General features: G+C 48.6%; 6 protein-coding genes across 6 annotated transcripts; 2 read left to right on the top strand and 4 right to left on the bottom strand.

Moving 5' to 3' along the window:
- Window positions 1–100: 100 nt before the first annotated feature.
- Window positions 101–4,455, top strand: LACBIDRAFT_303929 (uncharacterized protein; the record flags this gene model as incomplete). Its single annotated transcript, XM_001884338.1, has 4 exons — window positions 101–544; window positions 599–3,083; window positions 3,137–4,362; window positions 4,414–4,455. 4 exons carry the CDS (start codon window positions 101–103, stop codon window positions 4,453–4,455), a joined length of 4,197 nt encoding a protein of 1,398 aa, XP_001884373.1.
- A 1,152-nt stretch (window positions 4,456–5,607) lies between these two features.
- On the bottom strand, window positions 5,608–6,524 carry LACBIDRAFT_330225 (uncharacterized protein; the record flags this gene model as incomplete). The annotated part of the gene is made up of 2 exons (XM_001884456.1): window positions 5,608–5,642; window positions 5,873–6,524. 2 exons carry the CDS (start codon window positions 6,522–6,524, stop codon window positions 5,608–5,610), a joined length of 687 nt encoding a protein of 228 aa, XP_001884491.1.
- An 8,092-nt stretch (window positions 6,525–14,616) lies between these two features.
- Window positions 14,617–14,922, bottom strand: LACBIDRAFT_303931 (uncharacterized protein; the record flags this gene model as incomplete). The annotated part of the gene is made up of 1 exon (XM_001884457.1): window positions 14,617–14,922. One exon carries the CDS (start codon window positions 14,920–14,922, stop codon window positions 14,698–14,700), a length of 225 nt encoding a protein of 74 aa, XP_001884492.1. The 3' UTR covers window positions 14,617–14,697.
- Window positions 14,923–15,296: 374 nt separating this feature from the next.
- On the bottom strand, window positions 15,297–16,017 carry LACBIDRAFT_330228 (uncharacterized protein; the record flags this gene model as incomplete). The annotated part of the gene is made up of 3 exons (XM_001884458.1): window positions 15,297–15,363; window positions 15,525–15,767; window positions 15,827–16,017. The coding sequence occupies 3 exons, from the start codon at window positions 16,015–16,017 to the stop codon at window positions 15,297–15,299; spliced, it is 501 nt and encodes a 166-aa protein (XP_001884493.1).
- A 1,657-nt stretch (window positions 16,018–17,674) lies between these two features.
- Window positions 17,675–18,910, bottom strand: LACBIDRAFT_294986 (uncharacterized protein; the record flags this gene model as incomplete). The annotated part of the gene is made up of 6 exons (XM_001884459.1): window positions 18,841–18,910; window positions 18,754–18,767; window positions 18,579–18,660; window positions 18,301–18,552; window positions 17,856–18,216; window positions 17,675–17,828 (listed from the first exon to the last, which is right to left on the bottom strand). Exons 1-6 carry the CDS (start codon window positions 18,857–18,859, stop codon window positions 17,675–17,677), a joined length of 882 nt encoding a protein of 293 aa, XP_001884494.1. The 5' UTR covers window positions 18,860–18,910.
- A 337-nt stretch (window positions 18,911–19,247) lies between these two features.
- On the top strand, window positions 19,248–22,473 carry LACBIDRAFT_294987 (uncharacterized protein; the record flags this gene model as incomplete). The annotated part of the gene is made up of 7 exons (XM_001884339.1): window positions 19,248–19,398; window positions 19,483–20,067; window positions 20,123–20,556; window positions 20,620–20,695; window positions 20,836–21,660; window positions 21,711–22,135; window positions 22,225–22,473. 7 exons carry the CDS (start codon window positions 19,248–19,250, stop codon window positions 22,471–22,473), a joined length of 2,745 nt encoding a protein of 914 aa, XP_001884374.1.
- Between the last annotated feature and the right edge of the window lie 460 nt (window positions 22,474–22,933).

The raw sequence follows: 22,933 nt of genomic DNA on the forward strand, positions 1-22,933 counted from the left end.
TCCTGCATGAACTGTTGGCAATCTTTCTCTCAAACTGTGGCTCTAATCTCCATCTCTCCCTTCAAAAAGTCCATGTACCCCTCATAGCCCTCCTTTCCAAATGTCCAGAATCCAGCTACAACGGCAAGATACCTTTGATCTGCGCGACCAAATCCACGCGGACGACCACTCCCACTTACAAGCACACGCCGACGCAGCCGTAAACTATACCGACGACGAGGAGCATTCCGTGTTAGAAGATGACTCCGAGGGCGAGGAACAGGAAGAATACATGGACGACGACGACGACGGCTCGTCATCCCTCTCCATCCCGAACGAATCTATAGACTTTGACCTCGTGTACTCCCTCCACAGCTTCGCAGCTACCGTCGAGGGCCAAGCGAATGTGGTCAAGGGGGACAGCTTGTTTTTGATGGACGACAGTAACAGCTATTGGTGGCTTGTTCGTGTGCTCAAGACCCAGGAGGTCGGGTATATACCGGCGGAAAATATCGAGACGCCGTTTGAACGGCTGGCAAGACTTAATAAACATCGTAACGTTGATGTACGTGAACCCATTTTATATCCTATTCTCAATTATGTAACCCCCGCTTTTCAGCTTGCATCCGCCACACAAACCGAACTACAAGAAGGGCAGATAATCCTGGGTGACCGGCTTCGCACCGGTCTTACGTCGCGCGTCGGATCGAGTAAAACTCCCTCTCCTGCCGGGCGTCGTTCACGACAAAATAAAGGCGTCCAATTCACACCTACCCTCTCCGTCCATCGATACCTCCCCGCCGTATGGAAGGAAGAAGAAATGTCAGACGAAGAAGACGTGGAATGGGACGATGAGGGGTACGAAGATGAAGACCAAGGCCTTGCGATTGAGCAGATGCAGAGAAGGAGGGAGGAGGAAGAGCTCGGGCCAGGGAATATGGAGCCTGACGACGGGATGCAGTGGGACGATAGCGTTACGGAGGAGATCCAGATCCGCCAGGTCCTCGCTGCTAATACGGTGCCTATTCCTGATGCGCTGCAGCCTGGGTCTCAGCGCGAACAGCAGCAGCAACAGCAGTTGAGGGCTCAGCAGCAGCAGCAGTTGCAGGCGCAACAACAACAGCAGCAGCTAATGGCCCAGCAGCAGCAGCAACAACAGGCCGTTGCCCAACAGGCCGTTGCTCAGCAGGCCGTTGTTCAGCAGGGCCCTCAGCAGCAGCAACAGGCCCTGCGCACAGTCAGCTCTCGCGAGAGGTTGAATGCCTCCCCTGCATCTCAGGGCCCTCGATCGATTGACCCAGCTGAAGCGACGGAGACACGTAAACTGACCGTTACACCCAACATCGCTCGGGATACCGATGAGAGGCCTCAAGGCCAACCATACCTCCCCAGCCAGATCATCGGGAAGCAACAGGAAGAGGAGCGAACTAAAAGGCAACGCGAGGAGGACGCTGATGAAGCGTCCAAGCGGAAGAAGGGCAAGGAAAAGATGGCGCCCCCCGTAAGCTCAGCAAGCCTCGCTAAACCCCAACAACCACCCGGCAAACTGCGTAAAGAGCCTTCAAGGGATTCTCAGGAGGAGGAAACGAATGGGAAGGACAAGAAGAAGAAATCGTCCGTGTTCAGTGGGCTTTTCAGCCGGAAGAAGGAAAAGGCGAAGGATCGCGGAAGGAGTGCGTCCATTGGGTCTATGGAGAGTGGGGAGTATACGGCTCGTGGATCGGAAGATTCGAGTCGGTCTGGTGGGCAGCATCGGCCTAATGGCAATGGGAATGGGTCGCCTGGGGATGGGACGGTCTCGCCTACGACGGCTGTGGCGATTCAGCAGCAGAAGCAGCAGCAGCAACAGGCGCTTAATAATGCGCGTGCTGAACCTGCTGCTGCTGCACAAAATCAAGTGGCTGCTGCTGCCCCTGCGACGCCTGAACGAGGTACGGCCCTTGCTCAAGTGTCGCCGCATGCTAGTCAGCTGCGGCAGAGGGATCAGCACCAGCAGGCGCTTTACCAGCAGTACCTCAATCGGTCCCCTTCTTCGCCTCCGGAAGCCCAACCTTCGTATGGGCTGCAATCTGCATCTGCAGTCATGTCGTATACCTCGTCTTCGTCGTCTTCCGGGTCTGCGCTTGGACCGCCTACTTCTCGACCACGTCCTGGTTCGCTCATACTCACCGCATCTTCGATGGACGGGCCAGGGCCAGGTGTACCAGAGCTCAGCGTCATACGCGTGTTTGCGGGTAAACACTTGCAGACGGAAGCGACGTTTAAAACCGTGCTCCTCAACAGCTCAACGACTTCCTCCGATCTCGTCCGGCAGGCACTGCAGAGGTTCAGGTTACCAGCGGGGGAAGACGAGGATGATTATTATCTGACGATCAAAGAAGTTGGAGGAGGTGCTTCTGCCGTATTGGAAGCGAAGGAAAAGCCGTTGGTGGTGTTTGAGACGCTCGTGGTGGAAGCTATGGAGGTGCCCAAGGTCAAGAGGAGTAGCGTGGGGAGCATCAGCTCGATCGCGAGTAATTTGTCGATGCATCCTGCGATAAAGAAGTTGTCGATGAATGACTTTACGGATGATTCGGCTGTCAAGTTTTATTTGAACCGCAGGATGAATGGGGTGGATGATAGTGATTTGGGACATGAGGGCGATGATACGCTTATTGCTGATATGTCGCATGATGGAGAGGAGTTGGCTTCGCCTCGGCCGCAGTATTTGAGCGCGAGTGCTGCTGTTGGAGGAGGGGGAGGGAATGTTACGCCTGAGAGGTTTTCTTCGCCTTCGTTCAGGTTCCCGTTGCAGCTTGTTATATACCCCGACGACCTTCCGGACGATATGGTGTTCCATCCTACCACGGAGGCGATTGTGTTCAAGGATACGCTGAGGGATACGAATCCTGCGCCTTCGACCCTCGTTTCGTCGACTATGCGACGAAAGGTGTTTGTGTTCCCGAAGAACGTGACTGTTGCGGAGGTTATTGAGTTGGGGTTGGAGAGGTTTGGGATATTGGAGGGTGTGGTTGATGGAGGTGATGAGGTTGAGGATAAGTTTACGAAGAGGAGGAGTTCGATTAGGGTTAGGTATCAGTTGGTCGTTGATACGGGTCATGGTGGTATGGTCATCTTGCGTTTCCTCGTACCTAGTACTGACTGACATTCTTTACAGAACGTGAACTTTCTCCCTCTAGTAGGGTCATCGATGCATTCCCCCGCCCTCCCACCTACAGAGCGCCAGACCGCCAATTGGCCGTGAACAAACGCCGATCAGTCGACTCTGCGCAACTCCTTGGGTCATTGGATGACGTCCAATCAGACGACCCCGTCTTCATTCTCCGTCGCGCCATATCTTACCGCAACTCGACATCCCGCCATCGTACCTCTGCTCCCTTAGATGAGATCGCACTGCAGCAGCTTCATCTCCATCGCGAGTCCGCGTCCAGCGCCAATACGGATCTGGGCAGTCCTATTCATGAAGATACCCCCAAACCCAAACAACCGTCCAGGCAGGAAATTATTGCTGCTCAGCGGGCTGCTACACGTGCCAATCAGCGTGCCATTCTTTCTGCGCAGACGAATTCGGTGCGGGGGATGGATGTTCTGTTGCCTGGGAACGCGTTACTTCGAAGCTCGCGATACGATTCTAATGACCGGATGCGGTACTCGTACGTGGAAGCTGATGGGGAGACGTACGATATCAGCGATATCGTCGAGGAGGAGTGGAGGGAGAATAACCCTGTGAATAAGAATGACCTCTTGGAAGGCGTTCTGGCGAAGAACAAAGACGCCATTGGTGATAAGCTCGATAGGGTGCTGAACAAGATCAAGAATGAGAAAGCCAAGGAGCGTGATATCTCGTCTCTGTCCAGCTCGGATAATCGCAGGTCCTCAATTCCTTCAGAGTATTCTGTCGAAGACTCCGTGGCTTATTCACGTTCAGTCACCCCTGGGTCGGCTGGGTTCACCTCGAGAATGCCCAGTGGGAATGCACCTCGAGCTTCTCCGACACCAAGAGGTCCACGGCCTGACACTACGACGCCGACAAACTCGGGTCCAGGGCACAACCAACGTCCGTCCATCGCCTCTGTGATGTCCGATCTCTCCAGCTACGGCACCGCGCAAACTCAGGGTGGTTCACCCCAACAACGCGAAAGGTCTCGCACTGAAACGCCCAAACCTCGTCAGCCGCAGATCTACCTGCCCAAGGACGACTTTGGGTTCGCGCATATGATGGCGATTATTGAGTACAAGGCGTCAAAGCCGAAGGTTACCCCGCGCCCGCTTGACCCTGTTGATGAGCTGTTGTTTGGCACGCCGCTTGATTTGGAGTCGTTACATCCTCAGGCGAGGGAGATTTATGCGAGTGGGTTTAAGCAGCTTGAGGAGATGGATAAGGTGTGTATGTCTTTGTAGTTAGCGGAGTTGTAGCTTATGCTGTTTTTGCAGATTCTTGATAGTTATATCGGGCCAGCCATTGGTTCTTTTTGATGCTTTTTTTCTAATTTCTAACTGATGTCGTCGCTCTTTTCTCTTGTTAAGTTATATATTTAGATGCTGCATTGGTTCTGATTGAGGAGGGTATGATACCATTTGCTTCTGCCAAAAGGTTGGTCACACGCCAAAATCTTTCAAGAGACCCTCCACAAGTTGTTCTTTGAATGTGATTTGGAGCCTCTCTGTACTTAACAGAGATGCCTGGATGGAACAAGTTATTTCTGCTTTGCAGCCACTTTTGAGATTCCGCGTTTGACGCGACTCAAAATAAACCAACGATCTCTCAGCGTCCCACTAACTCCCCCACCCATAAATCTCGCCCAAAGTCAATGTTGCAAGCCCTGAAACTCAAAACCACCCCGGCGTCAGTATCACAAACGGAAATACCGCCCCGACCACGCACGCTAAGTATTCGTTCACAGCTCAGCACCAACTTCACCAATGCAACCCCGATTCTTGATTATTTGAATTTTATGCCGATAAATTTCATTAACTTCAAATGGGAAAGCGGGTGTTCATTCAACTTGAAGTTCTCTCAGTTCCCACTAATTCTGGTCCTGGAGCTCCTACTTCAACACCCCACTTCGGAATAAAGCAATCATCATCTCTTATCCTCATCACCGAACTTGAAGCGACAAGTCCCAATTCTGGAACAAACTCATTGGCATGCTGGTCCACGCCTCACGCATGGGGTAGCGTCTTGGAACTGGTAGCGACGGTGCCACACGGTTCAGGATGTCGGACTTAGTTGTGAAGACAGATATTATACCGGAGGGGCAAAGAAATCCGAGTCCTGGTGTGCTAGAGTTTAGTAGCGCGATGACTCTAGAATTTTGTATAATTTCATACTCAATCCATAATCATAAATTATTTGTTTTCATCTTTTGCTCATCATCTTCCATCTTCAACGGTCTTTCGAGAAATTCCCCTGTCCGGATTCCTCACCATTGGCGTATCGCTCGCTTGTCGTGTCCGAAAAGGAGGCACAATGACGCCTCGGAGCATCTTGACATCGCGCCACCCTATTTTATTCATACGCCTCAATAAAAACTCTGCTATAACGATACACACCAGGAACTGTTCATGACGAAATCATATCTTACTCATCATTCGTGTTAGTGGACAAGTTACTGATGGATATACACCTTAATTGTAAGCGATCCCTCTAGACAGCCTCAAATCTGCCCATGGGTAGTAGAATTGACAGAAACACTAATCCCGGCCTCCGCCAAAACCCTTCTCAACGACCTCACATCTCCAAAAAATTTACAATTCAATTCCCAATCCTCATCCTCGCACCCCTCCTTCCTCACCCCCGCACACCCAAAATCAATAAGAACAACCCTCTCAGGCGCCTCAAGCCTAGGGGACACAAGCACATTATGAGAGTTGATATCAGAATGAAACACACCTATCTCCTTAAATTTCTTCACAGCATCAATCAGGGGACACACAATCTCAAAGGGGATGTTCACACCACTACCCGGCTTGACGTCGGATAACGGTATACCGGGAACATATTCTATGAGTACACCAAGCGGTTGGATGGCGCGCGTGTTGGGCGGGGGTACGATGTTCCCCGTAGCAAAGACCTTGGGAACCACCGTTCCCTGCAACGACTCCAACCGAGCAAGAGCGCCCACCTCAGACTCATACGATTCTTTCAACAGACGATAAAAATGTTCTTCCCAGAGATACGCCTCCGCCTCTTCTTCTCCATATAAAAGGTCCATCGTAAAGTCATCTGGACGTTTTCCTTTCGCTACGTCCTCGCGATACTGCACTGCGGCAGCTTCGGCATCAAGTGTCCACGGGTGGGCGGATAGCGTTGTTTGAAGGGGCGGAAAGCGGTCGTCGACAGTCTGGGGATCGAATATTTTGAGGATTATTTGGGAAGGGAGATTGTGAGTACTAGGTTCAGAGGGGCTGACGAGGTAGACTTGAGATTTGGTGAATGGGAGGAAAGGCTTATTGACTTGTAGAGATAATGATGTTCCATCTGTAAGACGCAGCGTGATACGAGAGCCAGCCGGATAGGAGTGAGGAGTTATAGATGAGAACATGATCGAAGAAAATAGCATAGAAGTCGGAGTCCGAACCAAAGCTCAAGGTGACACAGTTTGCCAGTAAATGCCTTGCTTTTTCAGTAAAAACGGATTTTTGATGCTTGGGTGAATTGCTATCCTGGATTCTGCGAAGGCCAAGCGAAGGCGATCTGAATCTCATTCTCCTTTCCGTTATCTACATACAAGGGGGTGTCGGGATTTTTAAAAAAGACCTAGGGTCGATTTTTTTGGTAGTGAGCGCTGGGCTGAACCAACCACCCAATGTAATCAGGCACATGTCTACTTTAGGAAATATGACGTCACCACTGTGCTCCTGGTCCTCCTTTTGACGTTGAAAATGCATTGCAGACCCAATGCATGGGCACCTGTGCATGGCAAACACAAATGAGATGATATTAGAATGATTTGACGTGAAGATGTAAGTAAATTTCATGTTGAAACCCTAACAGAAAGTAGGTTTACTTATCCACACAGTTTCACATCCCACTGGATCACATTGTTGGCGGTTAGCTCTGCTCGGGATCCACAAAAACAATCCTCTAATCCTCCAATGTCAACAACCTTATGTTTTCATCTTTCACACTGACCTCATGTTTCCTTGTTGACAATTTCCGAGCTTGAAATAGGTGGCCTATGAACCTCGTTGGTGTCAGAATGAGTCACGGCATGAGTGTCCTGTTCTGTGGAATCTCACGGTGAGTTTGCGTGCCCCGGAATATGCTAACAAATCATAATCAAAGGTCTTTGACGGTTGCCATACTAACGAAAATTATCAATGCATGTTATTATTACCTTATGTAAGCAGTCCCATTGGTGTTTTTGGCGCATCCTGAGGCATTTAGCACACCTTGAGGCTTTCTAGCATCTATTATGTATACTTTATCCATCAGGAAGGCCGTCTATAATGTTTTTGGGCCAAAATTTTTGAGCTTCCAATTTTTTTTTAACGGCCTGATGGCCCAACCAACCAACCAGCCCCCGGTCCGGGATTATGATCCCAACACCCCCTTGTCTACATATTTCTTTTTATTTTGATAGGGGGCGTGCGAAACACTCTTCCTCTCCTACCATCATGATGTCCTTATCCGATTGCCCTCTAGAAATCATCGAAGTGGTTCTCGACTTCCTCCAGGATGATCCAAGGGATCTCAAGGCATGCTCGTGGACATGTGCTACGCTTTTCTCTCTGTGTCGCAGATACATCTTCCGCTCTCTTAGCATAACTCATTCTTTGGCATGGTGGCAAGGTAGCGAAATTACAGAGGTTAAACCAGAAATTTGCCCCTCCGATCCGACAATCTTAGACTATGTCCAAAAGCTTGATTATAGCATGTCCAGTTTCAACTTCGGGTACGAGGACGTGCCTTGGGTGCTGGATCAGCTTCATAACCACAACGTACGCTCTTTCCAGCTGACTGGCCTTCCACCCCCCGGACGCATGAGCTGGGCGCTAGTCCCTCCCTGTCTAGGAGACACATTATTGCGTGTCGTGCAATCACCTTCGATCACATGCTTATCACTGTCCGTAATCGCCAATTTCCCTGTCATTGCTCTGCGTGCTTGTGTGAACCTCACAGAACTCACTTTACATGGGGTCGATTTCCATGTTTCCACTGTCGACGAGCAAGGATCTTTGACATCAGCGTCTGGTTTCAACGTTAGAATCCCACAACTCCAGACATTCACTTGTTAGACATATCCTGATCAAAATCCAATGTGCCTCTTCAAGGCTAGACACCCCATCGATGGCCAGCTGGTGCTAGACCTTAGCAACATTCAGATGTTAAGCTTCAAGGTAGATCAAACTTTGGATTTGGCTGTCCCGCATGTGTTCATCAAGCCAACAAACAAGCTTGGAACTCTGCGATACAGAGGTACATACCAGAAACACTTTTCTAGAAGATCGAATCTTATATTTCATTCATATAGCGTGCGACACTGGCAATGCACTGTTCTTGGGCATGGCGGCATCAATCAACAACCTCTCGCTATTGATGCTAAAACGACTTCACTTCACCTTCAACATGTATGGAGATGATAACAAAGACCCCTTGTATGGAATATGCAAGGAACTCAATCATCTCTCAGAACACTCAAACATGATTGAAGAAATTAGCATGGTGGCTTGGGTTTATTGGGATCACTTTGGTAAGCAGTGGGAAATGCTGGACACTGCTCTCTCCAAGGCAAATGGGTTTCCAAGGCTTTGTCGAGTTTCGATCAATATTACAGTGAGACTTAATATGTATGGGCACCAAAACTTTTGTGAGAGGGAACTAGACGAGATCCCAACTAGATATTTTCCGTGGTTGTCTAGCAGCAAGACAGTCCTGTTATCTTATTCTGGAAAGGTAAATAGGTAGAAGATAGATATGTTCTGGAGCCGTCCCAACAAGGAACGGCTGGTACATTATACTTTTACAATTACAAACACATCCATTCAGTATTTGATTTTTCAGCAAGTTTTTATTTCATACCCATCCCAATGACCTTCCCTGACCAAATTATTGACTATTTGCATTGACTTTGAAGGTTACATCTCCTGTTAAGCCTTCTAAAACTTGATAATATGTCTCCTAGCCACTTTGAGCCTTTTGCAGGGTGATGTAGTTAGTTTTTTCATAAATCAATATATTTACTGTAACTGATGGTAGTTGAGACTCTGAAAATCAGTCTTGTGGGGCAACTGGAACAGGACTGGTCCTATTTGGTTCAGTTATGGTCCTCCAAGGATGGGCAACAGTTTGGACTGGTTGCAGTTCCATAGTTGGCCCCTTGGGGGCCAAAACAACAGATGTGACCAAGCTTGAAAACACTACTTAAAGCAGAGTATCTGTTAATTTCTTTACATTCTGAACTCTCACAATGGTACAAAGGTTGCTTAAAATGATTTACACTAACAGATTTTTTTATACATTGTGGTAAGCAGTCATACTGTTTTGTTTACCATTTCATTATTCTAATGTGAGGTATAAACAGAATGTTTGTTATGCACAAAAAGCCTGCAATCTGAGGCACAGAAAGAAATCAAGGACTATTGTCTACCTATCAATTATACAATAGAATATGACAAATTGATCATTTTATGTTGATAATACTACAAGCCAGCTTCAATCAATGCATGGAGATACAACTTCAGATACATTATTTCCTGCATTTAGAACTTGAAGCTTCAGCTTCTCTGCTGCTGTGTACTCTCCCAAGCATTGGTATGTTGCAGCTACATTTTTCATAGCTCTAATTGTATCTGGGTGTTCCACTCCAAGAATTCTGTATCTTGCATCCAGAACTTGCATCTCCAACTGCTTTGCCTCTGTGTACTTCCCCAAGCATTGGCATGTTGCAGCTAGATTTTCCATAGCTCTTATTGTCTCAGGGTGTTCCACTCCAAGAATTCTGCTCCTTGTGTTTAGAACTTGCATTTTCAGCTCCTCTGCCACTAAGTACTTTCCCAAGCAATGATATGTTGCTGCTAGATTCTCCATAGCTCTGATTGTATCTGGGTGATCCACTCCAAAAATTCTGTTCCTTGTATCCAGGACATCATTTGCCAAGGTTTCTGCCTCTGTGTATCTTCCTAGGTGTTGATATGTGACTGACAGATTTGCCATGACTTTGATTGTGTCTGGGTGTTTTACTCCAAGAATCTTGGTCCTGGCATCCAAAACTTTGATCTGCAGCTCCTCAGCCTCTGTGTATTTTCCTTGATCTTGATATGTGACTGATAGTTCTCCCATGGCTTTGATTGTCTCTGGGTGTTCCACTCCAAGAATTGTGATTCTTGCATTCAAAACTTGGATCTTCAGCTTCTCTGCTTCTGCATACTTTCCCAGTCTATGACATGTTGCTGCCAGATTTCCTATGGCTGTGATTGTGTCTGGGTGTTCCACTCCAAGGATTCTGTTGCTTATATCCAAAACTTGGAAGTTTAGCTCCTCTGCTTCTATGTACTTCCCCAAGAATCGGTATGTTATTGCTAGATGTCCCATAGCAAGGACTGTTTCTGGGTGTTCCATTCCAAGAATTCTGGTTCTTGCATCTAGAACTTGGATCTGCAGCTTCTCTGCCTCTGTGTATTTTCCTAGATTATGATATGTTGTTGCTAAACTTGCCATGGCTCCAATTGTATTTGGGTGTTCCACTCCATAAATTCTGTTCCCTACAACCAAAACTTGGATCACCAGCTTCTCTGCCTCTGTGTACTTTCCCAAGCAATGAAATGTTGCTGCTAGATTTGCCATAGCTCTGATTGTGTCTGGGTGTTCTGCTCCAAGCATTCTATTTCTTGCATCTAGAACTTCATTTGCCAAAGTTTCTGCCTCCTTGAAATATCCTTGCTCCTGCAATAACATTCCAAACTTTGCATGGGCATCATCCATGTAAAATTGACTACCTTCTGATTTCAAATACTCCATATTTGCTCTCACATGTGTTACCAAGGCTCTTTGGAATCCATATGGCTGGCCAGCATTCCATCTTAGTGAACAAGCCAAGGTGACATATGCCATTAGGCAAGATTCTTTCCTCTGATCCAAATTTAATCTGTCCCTACCCCAGGCATGAACCAGTGGATGCATGGCATATATACAATTAGATGGACATTTCTTGATCAGGGAGAATGACAGTAATATCCGGAGTCCTTCTCTAAAGACAAAGTTATCCCAAGTACCCATTTTATTAAGAGGAAGTAGCCTTCGGTCAAGCAGAGAACTAGCATATGGTAATTTTGAGTTAGATATTTCCTCATCTTCTGGAAGGGCAGCATAGGAAAATATTTCCTCAGTGATTTCCTCATGATGGAAGAAAGGAAATAAATTGAGCAGGAGCATTGCACTATTGGCTGCAATGGCCTTGTGAGAATCATCAGATTCAGCCCTTTGCTGAATTTCCTTATATGATAGCTCCCAAGTTTCATACACAGTTTTGTTATACCTAGAAGCTCCTTTAAATTCAGAATGGGATAATAATATCTGTTGATGCTCTGAATATTTTGCAAGGTAGTCTGCAATAGAGGTAACCCCAGAAGCAATGTAAGCACCAGCCTGATCAATAGCAAGAGGAAGGCAGAAGAGCTGCTTCACAATCTTAGAAGCCTCAGCTTGAAACATCAATGAAGATAGATCCAAGCAACTGGCTTTTAGAAGTAATTCAATAGCATCATTTTCTTCCAACTCAGTTACTTCAAGAGAATTCTCAGGTGAAGTCAGATGCCTCATGGTAGAGTTGCGACTTGTTATCAGAATGTTTCCCCCTCTTCCAGGAGGAAAATAAGCCTCCAGCTCAGCAGGCGAGAGAACATCAGCATTGTCAAAGACCATTATATAATTCTCTTTCAGTGAGCCAATCCAGAGAAGAGCATATTCAGGTGATTCATCCAGACCACTAGACCTGGCTGCAGGAAAAGCACAGATACTCTTGAGTCCTTGTGTGATGGTGCCAAGCGAGGAAGCATCCATCCAGAAAACATAAGAGAAACTGAACACAGTTAAATTTTCAGAACTGAGGGTTGGATCACTACCATTCAGAGCTACTCACTAGTCAGACATTTCCTCAACAAACTTCAAGCATATCTGAGTCTTTCCAATACCCCCCATACCATGCAATAGGAAGAACTTCCTCTTCTGAGCTAAGTTGTGTGCATTGGATAAATGCCCCTTGAGTTTGGCAATGACATCTGCACGCCCTGTAAACCGATTGCTTGGATTCGGCATGAGGGGAATGACCCCATCGGACGTCCTATTGCCATTGTTGATGTTGTTGAAGTGGATCTGCCAGAGATCCATGCTATCAGCTTGCTAACTTCTAAGCGGATATCTAACTGTTCCACTCACGGTGTCAGCTGCATAGAATGTGCCTCCGCTCACAGCAGTGCCATGAGCATTTGGAAAGACTTGAGTTCTGCTCATTCTTAGTGGTCGATGATGAGTGTAAGAGTTCAGGATGAGGGAGGGAAAGAAAGGGGAGCGCTCGGACGCCAGAAACCCCCCAACCTCGATGAACGCGCGTGTGAACATGTTGATTTATTTTTAGGAGCTTGTGCCTGAGCATTTCCAACTCTTCTCCTCGTCATCGTTTTTCTCATTCCTCGGCGACCTACCCTCCTTGGTGGGTAAACTTGACCCTCTGGTATGCTGGTTCCGTATGGAATCTACAGGGTTCACGACAAGGGGATGAAACCCAGCAGCACTGGGGTCGCAAGCGCTTATTGTGATGATGGGCGCTGCTCTAGTACAGTTGTCAGTTGGAATCCGCATTTTCCCCATATGACCTTCGTAGAGCAGCGAAGATCTCTGAAGGTCGCGGGACGCAGAGGCCCTGTTTAGGCAGGAGCTTGGCGTCAAGTCTCAGCATGGGGCCAGAAACCTGTCTGCGTGCCATACGTCATTGTTTTCATCCTCACAATCCATGTCACTATTCCTCAAAGTGAATGGCCAGATCACCGTCAAATAGGCTACAACATCTGAAGGCACCGAGGCCGCCTTCGTTTGGACATTCATATCTCGAGGCACATTGGCTGTGCTTACTACGTCGAACTGCATGATGGGAGGTCAAATTGAGACCCCTTGGTTCAACAGTTAATGGCGCGAAGGATGCTCGGCGGAGAATGTCAGTTCTTTGCTACTCTATAACAGCGGTAGCCAACTACTCTTCACGCAGCTGACTCCGTTCGGATACTTTCTCTCTCCGAACGAACGGTCAACTGAAAGCTATCCCCCCTGTACCTCCCTGAGACCCCAACGTCCTCTACAGCGGCAACGGACCTCTTCCCAGTTTCACATCTACTGCCCATTCCCCTTCTACTGCATATCTTCGGGTGCAGAAGTGAAATACGCTTTTCACGCTTTTCGCTGCTGGTCTGTCTGATTTCGATCGTTGGGAGGGCCTTCAAGGCGCTACGTATGCATTGCCCCCTCTTTTTCAAAGTAACGGAGCGGGGCTTTTGAAAGGGGTTCGGACGAATTTTCCCTCTAAGGGGAGGAAGTAGGGCGACCGTTGAGATGCAAAGGCCGAGCGTTGACCTGCAAAAAAAGGCCGAGCACGGAACGTTCACGACACACCATTCACTCCCTTAGATATTGCCCCTCGCAAACTTCAGAGTCACGGTGCACCCCCCTCACCTCCCCTGTTGTGCCCGAGATTCAATTTCTCAGCTTGCATCGACATCTGGAAAAGAAGGAGGAGAAGAGGACCACGTTGAACACATAACCATTGAACTGTCGCTGGGTCGTCAACATGCTCTGGAGGTTTTACACAGAAGGGGGCGATTTGGGGCCGTGAGAGAGGAGGATGGGGAAGGCTGGTCGAGTCCGATGCGGTGTATCGACTGGATGAGGGAGCGCCCGTGCTTGTTCTTTGTCGGGGACGCGATTGATGAGAAGAGGGGTGGGTGGAAGTTGGTTAAGCTGGCCTGGGGAACCTAAGAAGACCGTCGTGAAGAGAGCACGCGAGGCCAGAGTTGGTGGCTGAGAGGTGGATAGATGGACGGCGGATGAATTGTGCGAGAGAATGGTCAAATCCGCAGTTGTCGTTCTGCTCGAGCCTCCTGGTCCAGTGACATGAAGATGCTCACAGAAACCCCCCACCACTGGGTTGTCCGTAGGACGCACTGCACCTTCACGTTGCAGCTTTTTTGTGGTTGTGATCTAAGTTGTTGCAAAACAACTTTCTTGACCTCAGCCACGTCGGCAACGTCACTTTCAACATTGCTCATGCTCTTGTTCTCAGGATGTTTCGAGCAAGAAAACGCTCCCCGGAACGAAGGTGCGTCCGGCTGTGACCCTGCCGCTGAGTCTTTGGTCTCAACCCCAACCAAGAGGCATATTCTCCGTCCCTTCAAGCTACGGTGTCCCACACAAGTCTTCCAGTGCGGGGAACTACCCCGCAGACGTCCCTGATATGAGCACTTACCAGCACCGTCGTATCGCTGGGCCTAGTTCACGAGCACAGGACAGCCTCACGGAAGTTCATCAGACATGGAATGAATGAAGTCTTCCCTTCCCCCACTCCCAACTGAAACTCATATCCTCAGGGAATGATTCTCCTCACCTCTAGCGGCTGCCACTTCACAGAAAGCATCTCAGCACTCCACAGTGCCTCCATTTAACTCTCCACCCGACCTGCACGCCCTCTACAAACCCCGCTTGTTCCCCCTCTCAATACACTAGAAAGATCAGCGGTACTCGCGCAGGTCGAGTTGGAGGAGAGGCATGCACTGGAGTGTGTCCAGGTGGCGTATGATGAGGAAAAGGAAAGTGTAGAAGAAGAGTCGAGGATGGGATGGGAAAGGGTTAGGGAGTGGTTGAATGAGTGATTGAGGAGAGGCGGAGGAGGGTGAGGGAGGAGAAGGATGCAGAGGGAACGTTGGGCGGTTAGTTCCTTTTCCCCTCTTCCCCATACACCGCTGGCCGCCTTAGTTCATTGAATCGAATGCATCGCTAGACGCGCTCCCACTCGCCCATCACCCACAAACTTTGCAACAAACTCGGAACATCGCCCCTCCCAGAAAAACTCTCCATGGACGAATTTCCTTTCCCGTTCCCACTGACATCACCAAGTATACCCAACGGGAGTGCCCCTACCGTTTATTTTATTTTTCGTACCCATCCTAGTGACCTTTCCCGACCGGATTATTGACTATTGCGTGTCTTAAATTTAAAGATGACATTTCCCATGAAGGCTTCTAAAACTTGAGAATGTTTTGAACTTTGGAACGCTTGATACCACCAAGCCACCACCGCTCGTGTATGAACTTCGCATACCATGCTCGGCTCAATGAGGCGGCTTTACGTAGGGCTGCGACCACGACTGGGCGCCGATGAAGCAAAAGGCAAAGGCACTGTTCAAAAGATAATACAAAGACAACCGAAAAAGAAGAGACGTTTGATTCCCTGCCCTAACCCTTCAACAATTCTCCTGAAACGTCTTCTACTTGTCCAGCCTACAAACAAACCCATGATAGTCCTAAGAACAGATTGTGGCATGACCCAATATGCCTACGGGCCGTAGCAGCTTGCATAGTCTGAGCAAGCGTAGGTTGCACCAAGGCAGTTGTTTTGGAAGTTCTGGTTGTTGGCGCGGTAGCAAATGTAGGTGTTGCCATTGGCGCTGATGGTACCCAGGACCTGGTCAGTGGCCGCACGGCAGTTGGACGTCGACCAAGTGCCGCGGCCAGACGGCGTCGGAATCGTCGCCCCTGAAGTGGAGCACGAGCCGCTGTCGTAGAGGAAGGAAGAATCGTTGCTAGCGATGAGGGGAGTATAGTCAGAAGTCGGAAGTACAACAAAGGAGACCCTAAATACCATGATCCGAGCTTGTTGTCACCCCAGTGGATATAAAAGTTGTTTACGCAGGAAACGCCACCTGCGCCGATAGGAATGCAGCCGTTGCAGTACGACATGGTGAGCTTCTGGCTACGCTTCATCAGCGTTCCGGGAGAGGCAACGACAGCCCCGGCCAGGACAGCAGCGAGGATAGCGCGGATATAAAACATTTCGACTTCGAGGAGCAGATGGAGGAAGAAAGGCTTAGCTGGATGTGGATGGTTGACGACTGGTAGGAGATGAGGGTTGAAAGGGGTTTATACTTATGCTGTCCTAGATTGCTTCCGAGTAGTGATGTTGGGAATCATTCACCGTTTCGCCAAAGGAGCTATGTAACCTTATAAAACCCAGAATAATGGTATTGATCATAAGCTTCTCGGTTGCTGTTCGGCGGAGCAGGAATTCCAGTGATAACGGGGACGTTCATAATGCGAGCGTAGACACCGGCAAGCGTCAGTTCCACAAGGAGAGGGTCGAATCAGTTAGACAGAATATTTCATTATCGAGGATGCGATGGAGAGGGTGGTAGGCATCGATAGCCTCTCTTGTAAAAATAAAACACCATTTAACAAGCTTTCAGTGGCAATAGGCAAGGAAGTACCTTCAAAACGGCATATCAGCATTTCCAGGCGCTTCAGCCCCGGCAATGTGAACGTCTCATCTCGCTCTCTCCCCACCTGGACATGCAGACTGGTGGATCAATTGGCCTTCCAAGATACACGTTCATTAACACCGCCTAACACAGGGTTAACGTAATAAGTTGGGCTAACGAGCTCGATGCCGAAGCGACTTTCGTGAGCACTGTCCGATGCAACAGAATGAGATGTGACTTGGTTGTCGAGTCACGAAAGAAAACGCCTACGTTCACGCGCACGTGGTGTCAATCTTGTCTTGACAAATCAATCTGGCCATTCACTTCGAGATCATCATCGAATAGGCCACAGCATTTGAAGGCACCGAGGTCGCCTTCGTTTTGACATACGTATCTCGAGGCACACTGGCAGCATCCACATTGGCCGTGCTTACGTCGAACTGCATGATGGGAGGTCAACTTGAGACCCCTTAGTTCAACAGTTAATGGGGTGAAGGATGCTCGACGGACAATGTCAGTTTTTTGCAACTCTACAACAGTGCTAGCTAACGACTCTTCACGCAGCTGACTCCGTTCGGATACTTTCCCTCTCCAAACCAATGGTCAACCGAAAGCTATCCCCACGTACCTCCCTGAGACCCCAACGTCCTCTACAAACGGCAACCAGCCTCTTATCAACTTCCCTTCTACTGCCCATCTCCCGTCTACTGCCTATTTTCGGGTACATAAATCAAATACGTTTTTCACGCTTTCCGCTTCTGGTCTATCATTGGGAGGGCCTTCAAGAAAGGGACGACGTTCGGACGAATTTTCCTCTAAGGGGAGGAAGTAGAGCGACCGTTGAGATACAAAGGCTGAGCGTTGACCTGCAAAAAAGGCCGAGCACCGAACGTTCACGGCACTCCCTCAAATATTGCTCCTCGCAAACTTCAGAGTCACGCTGCCCCCGCCTCACTTCCCCTGTTGTGCCGGAGATTCAATTCCTCGGGTCGCATCGACATCTGGAAAAGAAGGAGTATAGAGGAGAAGAGGACCACGTTGAACACATAGCCGTTGAACTGGAGCTGGGTCATCAAAATGCTCTGGTGGTTGTACACAGAAGGGGCGATTTGGGGCCGTGAGAGAGGAGGATGGGGGAGGCAGGTCGAGTCCGATGCGCCAGTGTACTATCGACTGGATGAGGGAGCGCCCGTGCTTGTTCTTTGTTGGGGACGCGATTGAGGAGAAGAGGGGGGTTAAGCTGGCATGGGGAACCTTAGAAGACCGTCGTGAAGCGAGCACGCGAGGCCAGAGTTGGTGGCTGAGAGGTGGATAGATGGACGGCGGATGAAGTGGGCGAGAGAAAGGTTACATCCGCAGTTGGCACTGGTGTTGTTCTCCTCGAGCCTCCTGGTCCGGTAGCATGAAGACGCTCACAGATACTCCCCACCACTGGATTGTACGTAGTACGCGCTACATCTTCGCGTTGCAGCTTTTTGTGGTTGTCTGAGAAGTTGTCGCCAAACAACTTTCTTGACCTCAGCCACGTCGGCAATGACACCTTCTGCATCGCTCATGCCCTCGTTCTCAGGATGTTTCGAGCAAGAAAACGCTCCCCTGGACGAAGGTGCCTCTGGCTGTGACTCCCCACAGTGCCTCCATTTAACTCTCCGCCCGACCCGAAACGCACGTCCTCTACAAACTCCGCTTCCCCCCCCCCCCGTCATTAGAAAGATCAGCGGTGCTCGCAGGGGAGAGGGGTGAGAAACCACAGACGCGTTGATGATGTTCTCGAATGCTACTAGTATCGTCCTGCCACCCCTCAGGCCTCATCATTCATCGTTAACTTGGGACGCATATATGAACCTAGGCAAGGACATACCACCAAGGCAGTACCCAGTCGCGCTAGGGTAGTTATCCCCTCCTTGAGCACCTCGATGACCTTGTCGACTCGGGGTACAGGGTGTGGGCTTGTGATTAACGAACCATTTTTGGAAGTCGACTGTTTTCTTTTGTGATAATGGTGTCAAATGTCGGAGGGGATATGGAAGGGGAGGCAGGGTACGTTCACCGGGATCCGTAGCGTCAGTAAGGACGGGATCACCGTTCAAGTAATCAGGAACGATTGTCTGCCCTAATTCGTCGGTCAGAGGAACTTACCTGGGAGAAAAAGGAAAGACAGACAGACCTTGAACCCATTCCTCGCAAAATCCTCAGCGAGCACTGACCGGGGATTGACGAGCTGTGGGCCAAATACATCTCTTAGGAAGAGGATGACTTTGTCTTTGGGTTAGTCGATGGTGGGCGTTGCGACGTAGGAGTTCACGCTACCTACGAGTTCCCATTTCCCTGTTAGTAACACAAGTTGAATTCCTAGAAAAATGGATTTCTGATGCTTCGTCGAGTTGCTACTAGTACTTACGTTTGTACATAGTCCACATCAAGATGGCAATTGGATTGTGCGAGGACGGTCTGCCATGTGTAGGGTAGTTTATACAGGTGCGCTATTATCTCTGGCCTGTTTAAAGAATCCTATCACTACTAGCATTATCTATCCATCTGATCTTTGTCCACTTCGACATACTAATACTGCATGATTTTTTAGCCCCTCAAGTTGACGTCAGATCTGAGAAGACCTCTCTGAGCCATCATGGTTCTGGAGTCTACCTCGTAGTCGTGTCGCCGTAGTTAAGGTGAGTAACGTATGGTCGTGGTGATGTACCGTGGTACTGTGTCGGTAGTATACCATGACGCGATCCGCGCCAAATCCGTGCTATGTACTACTTGGCTACTGCTAGGCGTGCGAAAAGCTTTTCTTCTCTTACCACCATGTCGTCCTTATCCGATTGCCCTCCAGAAATCATCGAAGTGGTAATCGACTTCCTCCAGCACGATCTAAGTGCCCTCAGGGCATGCTCACAGACATGTGTGGCGCTTCTCTCTCTGTGTCGCAGATACATCTTCCGCTCCCTTCTCATCAGTAATTCTCCGAGTCTTCCATATTATGATCGATGGCGATCTAGCACAATTACGCAGGTCAGACCAAAAATTTGGCGCTTTCTAGATGCCAATCCAACAATCTCAGAATACGTCCACAAGATTACATACCACATGAGCAAGGTCGACTTGGAGGATGGAGACGTCCCTCGGGTACTGGATCAGCTTCATAACCACAATGCACACTCTTTCCAGCTGATTGGCGCCTCGCTCCCTTCACGCATGAAATGGGCACAATTCCCTCCCCGTCTCGGAGACGCATTATTGCGTGTCGTGCAATCATCTTCGATCACATGCTTAGCATTCTCCGAAATCGCCTTCCCCATCGTTGCTCTGCGCGCTTGTGTGAACCTCACGGAACTCACTATATCTATGGTCGATTTTAATGTTTCCGCTGTCGACGAGCAAAGATCTTTGACTTCAACTTCTAGTTTCGACGTCAGAATCCCCCAGCTCCAGACGTTCGCTTGTGAGATGTATTCTGATCAATATGCAAGGTGCCTCCTCAATGCTAGACACCCCAGCGATTGCTGGGTGCTAGGCTTTAGCAATGTTCGGATGTTGAGCCTCGAGGTAGATCGAAATTCGGATTTGGCTGTCCCGCGCGCGTTCATCAATGTAACAAACAAGCTTGAAACTCTACAATACGCAGGTACGTACCAGAAACACTCTTTGAGAAGATTGAATCTTATATCTCATTCATTTAGTGTGCGACTCGACCGGTGCACCGTTCGCAGGTATGGCGGCGTCGATCAACAATCCCTCGCTATCAACGTTGAAACGACTCCACTTCTCCTTCGTGTTTGGAGATTTAAAGGACCCCCTATACGGATTATGCAAGGAACTCAATCTTCTCTCAGGATACGCAAACGTGATTGAAGAAATTAGCATAGCCGCTCGGGTTCAAATATACGCTGAAGATGACATCGACAGTCAACAGTGGGGAATGTTGGACACTGCTCTTTCTAAGGGAAATGGGTTTCCGATGCTTCGTCAAGTTTCGATCGATATTAAATTGACACTTAATGCACATGATGGTGAAGGGGCACTCATATATGAGAGGGAATTAGACGAGATCCCGACTAGATATCTTCCGTGGTTGTCTAGCATGAAGACAGTCCTGTTCTGCTTTTCGACAAGGGTACATATTTCACGATTCTAAACACAGTTTGAACATCGATTCGGTATTCAATTTTTCTAGTAGGTGTGTTCCAAATTGCATAACTACCCCGGTTCCATGTCGTACCCATGCCAGTCAGTGACCTTTCCCATCCGAATAAGTAATCGATTATTGCACCTGACTTTGAAGGTGACATTTCCCATGAAGGCTTCTAAAACTTGATGATACAGAGCCACTTCGAGCCTTTTATGACTGATCTGCTTGAAGCGGGCGTGTGAAAAACGTTTTCATCTGTTCAAGTCATGTCGTCCTTCGCCGACTGCCCCCTAGAAGTCATCGAAGTGGTGATCGACCTCCTCCAGGATGGTTTAGATGCCCTCAAGGCATGTTCTCAAACTTGCACAGCGCTTCTGCCCCTATCTCGCAAATACATCTTTCGATCTCTCCTCCTCGTCACTTCTTCAGAACCCATTGATTACCCTATCTATCAATCCAGGAGCCCTAGCAGCCTCAGGCTCACGGTGGTCAGACTACAATTTTGGCACTTTCTAGACACCAATCCGACAATTTCAGAGTATGTCCACACGTTCGTGTGCCATATCAACTTCAATGATGACATTCCTCGGGTGCTGGAGCGACTTCACCACGTACGCTCTTTCAAAATGATTAACGAGGTTTTCACAAAAGGTTGGAAAAAACTCTCCCCACATCTCAGAGACACTTTATTGCGTGTCGTCCAATCACACTTCATCACATGTTTAGCAATCTCCTTCGCTTGTTTCCCTATCACTGCTTTCCTGGCTTGCGTTAACCTAACGGACCTCTCTGTTTCTTGCGTCGACTTTGATTCCACCGGCGTACTAGATGATCCCGCTTTGATTTCTTCAAATTTGGATTTGGAAGTGTCGGAGGTCCGAGTCCCACGACTTCAAGTGTTCACCTATGGGTTTATGGGTGGCAAATATGCGATGCGCCTTCTCAATGCTAAAGTTCCCAACGGCGGCCCAATGCTAGACTTTACCAACGTTCGGACGTTGAGTGTCTATGTGGAGGAACATTCGGATTTGGCTGTAGTGCATGCGTTAGTAAATGCAACGAACAAGTTGGAAACTCTGCGATACGATCGTAAGCACCAAAAATGGAGACTGACTCTTATACTCACTCACCCTTGTTAGTGGAAGACTTCATCGACGGATATGGGAGTATCGCGCTATCGACCAATAAGCCTTCCCTATCAACGCTGAAACGACTCCACCTCTCTTATGAATTTGACGCGCATGGCGATGCCATAGACTTCGTCTGTGGAATGCGCGAGGAACTCGGCATTCTTTCAGGACTCCCGAACGTGATTGAAGAAATTGCCATAGAGGCTCGAATCCTAATTTACGGTTGGGGTGACTTGTGCCGTGTTTGGGGAATGTTGGACACCGTGCTTTCCAATGGGTTCCCAACGCTCCGTCATTTTTCGCTCAATATTCAAGCGTCAATAGAATCGGATGGTGTGACGGAGGTTCGTGTGAAAGAGGAGCTAGACGAGATCCCGGCATATCTTCCGTTGTTGTCAAATACTGCGACGGTCCTCTTCTCTTTTTCGGCAAGGGTAATTACATAACTTCATTTGAAGATTGTTTTTTTTTGGTTGATATGATGGTGTCTCACTCTGCAAGTTTTAGATAGTTTTGATACTAGTTTGTTATGGTCTGTTCGAAATGTTCTGCGGGGCCCTCTACCGCATGCACCCGATTTTTGTCCAGTGTCAGAACATCCACCGCCATCCCGCGCGGATTATCAAAATACCTGGAACAACACGATCAAAAAGTAGTCATGAAGCAGGCACCGACACCCGCTGTCCGACCAGAAGTACTTTTCTACAAAATAGCTCGCGGATCCAGTTTGAGAGACCGCTCGGAAATTTACAATCGTCAACATTTCCCATGAGCCTCCGTCAGTCAATTCTGGTTATCCCGATTGCCCAGTTGGGGTTTAACCAGTGTCGACCTTCCCATTAGATCCGAGAAATTGTTCAGATACCCTCAATTCAGCTACGAAAATTTCCCCCAAGCTCATGATAACTAACAGACTTTGACGACAAAATACCATTCTAAGGTGAAAGTCAATGTGTCGATGCACGTATTGCGAAAAAAAGATCATAATACGCGTTCCCGAAGGATTAAGTAGGCCTCAAAGACCTCGACTTATTTAAGGTGGTGCTGAGATTTCGGATTCAATATGGCCTTCCTCGTCTTTTTGTGTTTTACTATCGCTGCTTGGGGCTTCCTCGAATATGGATGACAGAGGCGCCGTAATACTTTGCTGAGCGAAATTAAGGCTGAAGGTCTGACTTGGTTCAACTAGCCGACCCCGAGCACGTTTCCGGCTATTCAGAACGCCGAGGAGC

This window comes from Laccaria bicolor, genomic scaffold (genome assembly GCF_000143565.1).
Source record: "Laccaria bicolor S238N-H82 LACBIscaffold_25 genomic scaffold, whole genome shotgun sequence".
NCBI classification, from domain to species: Eukaryota; Fungi; Basidiomycota; class Agaricomycetes; order Agaricales; family Hydnangiaceae; genus Laccaria; species Laccaria bicolor.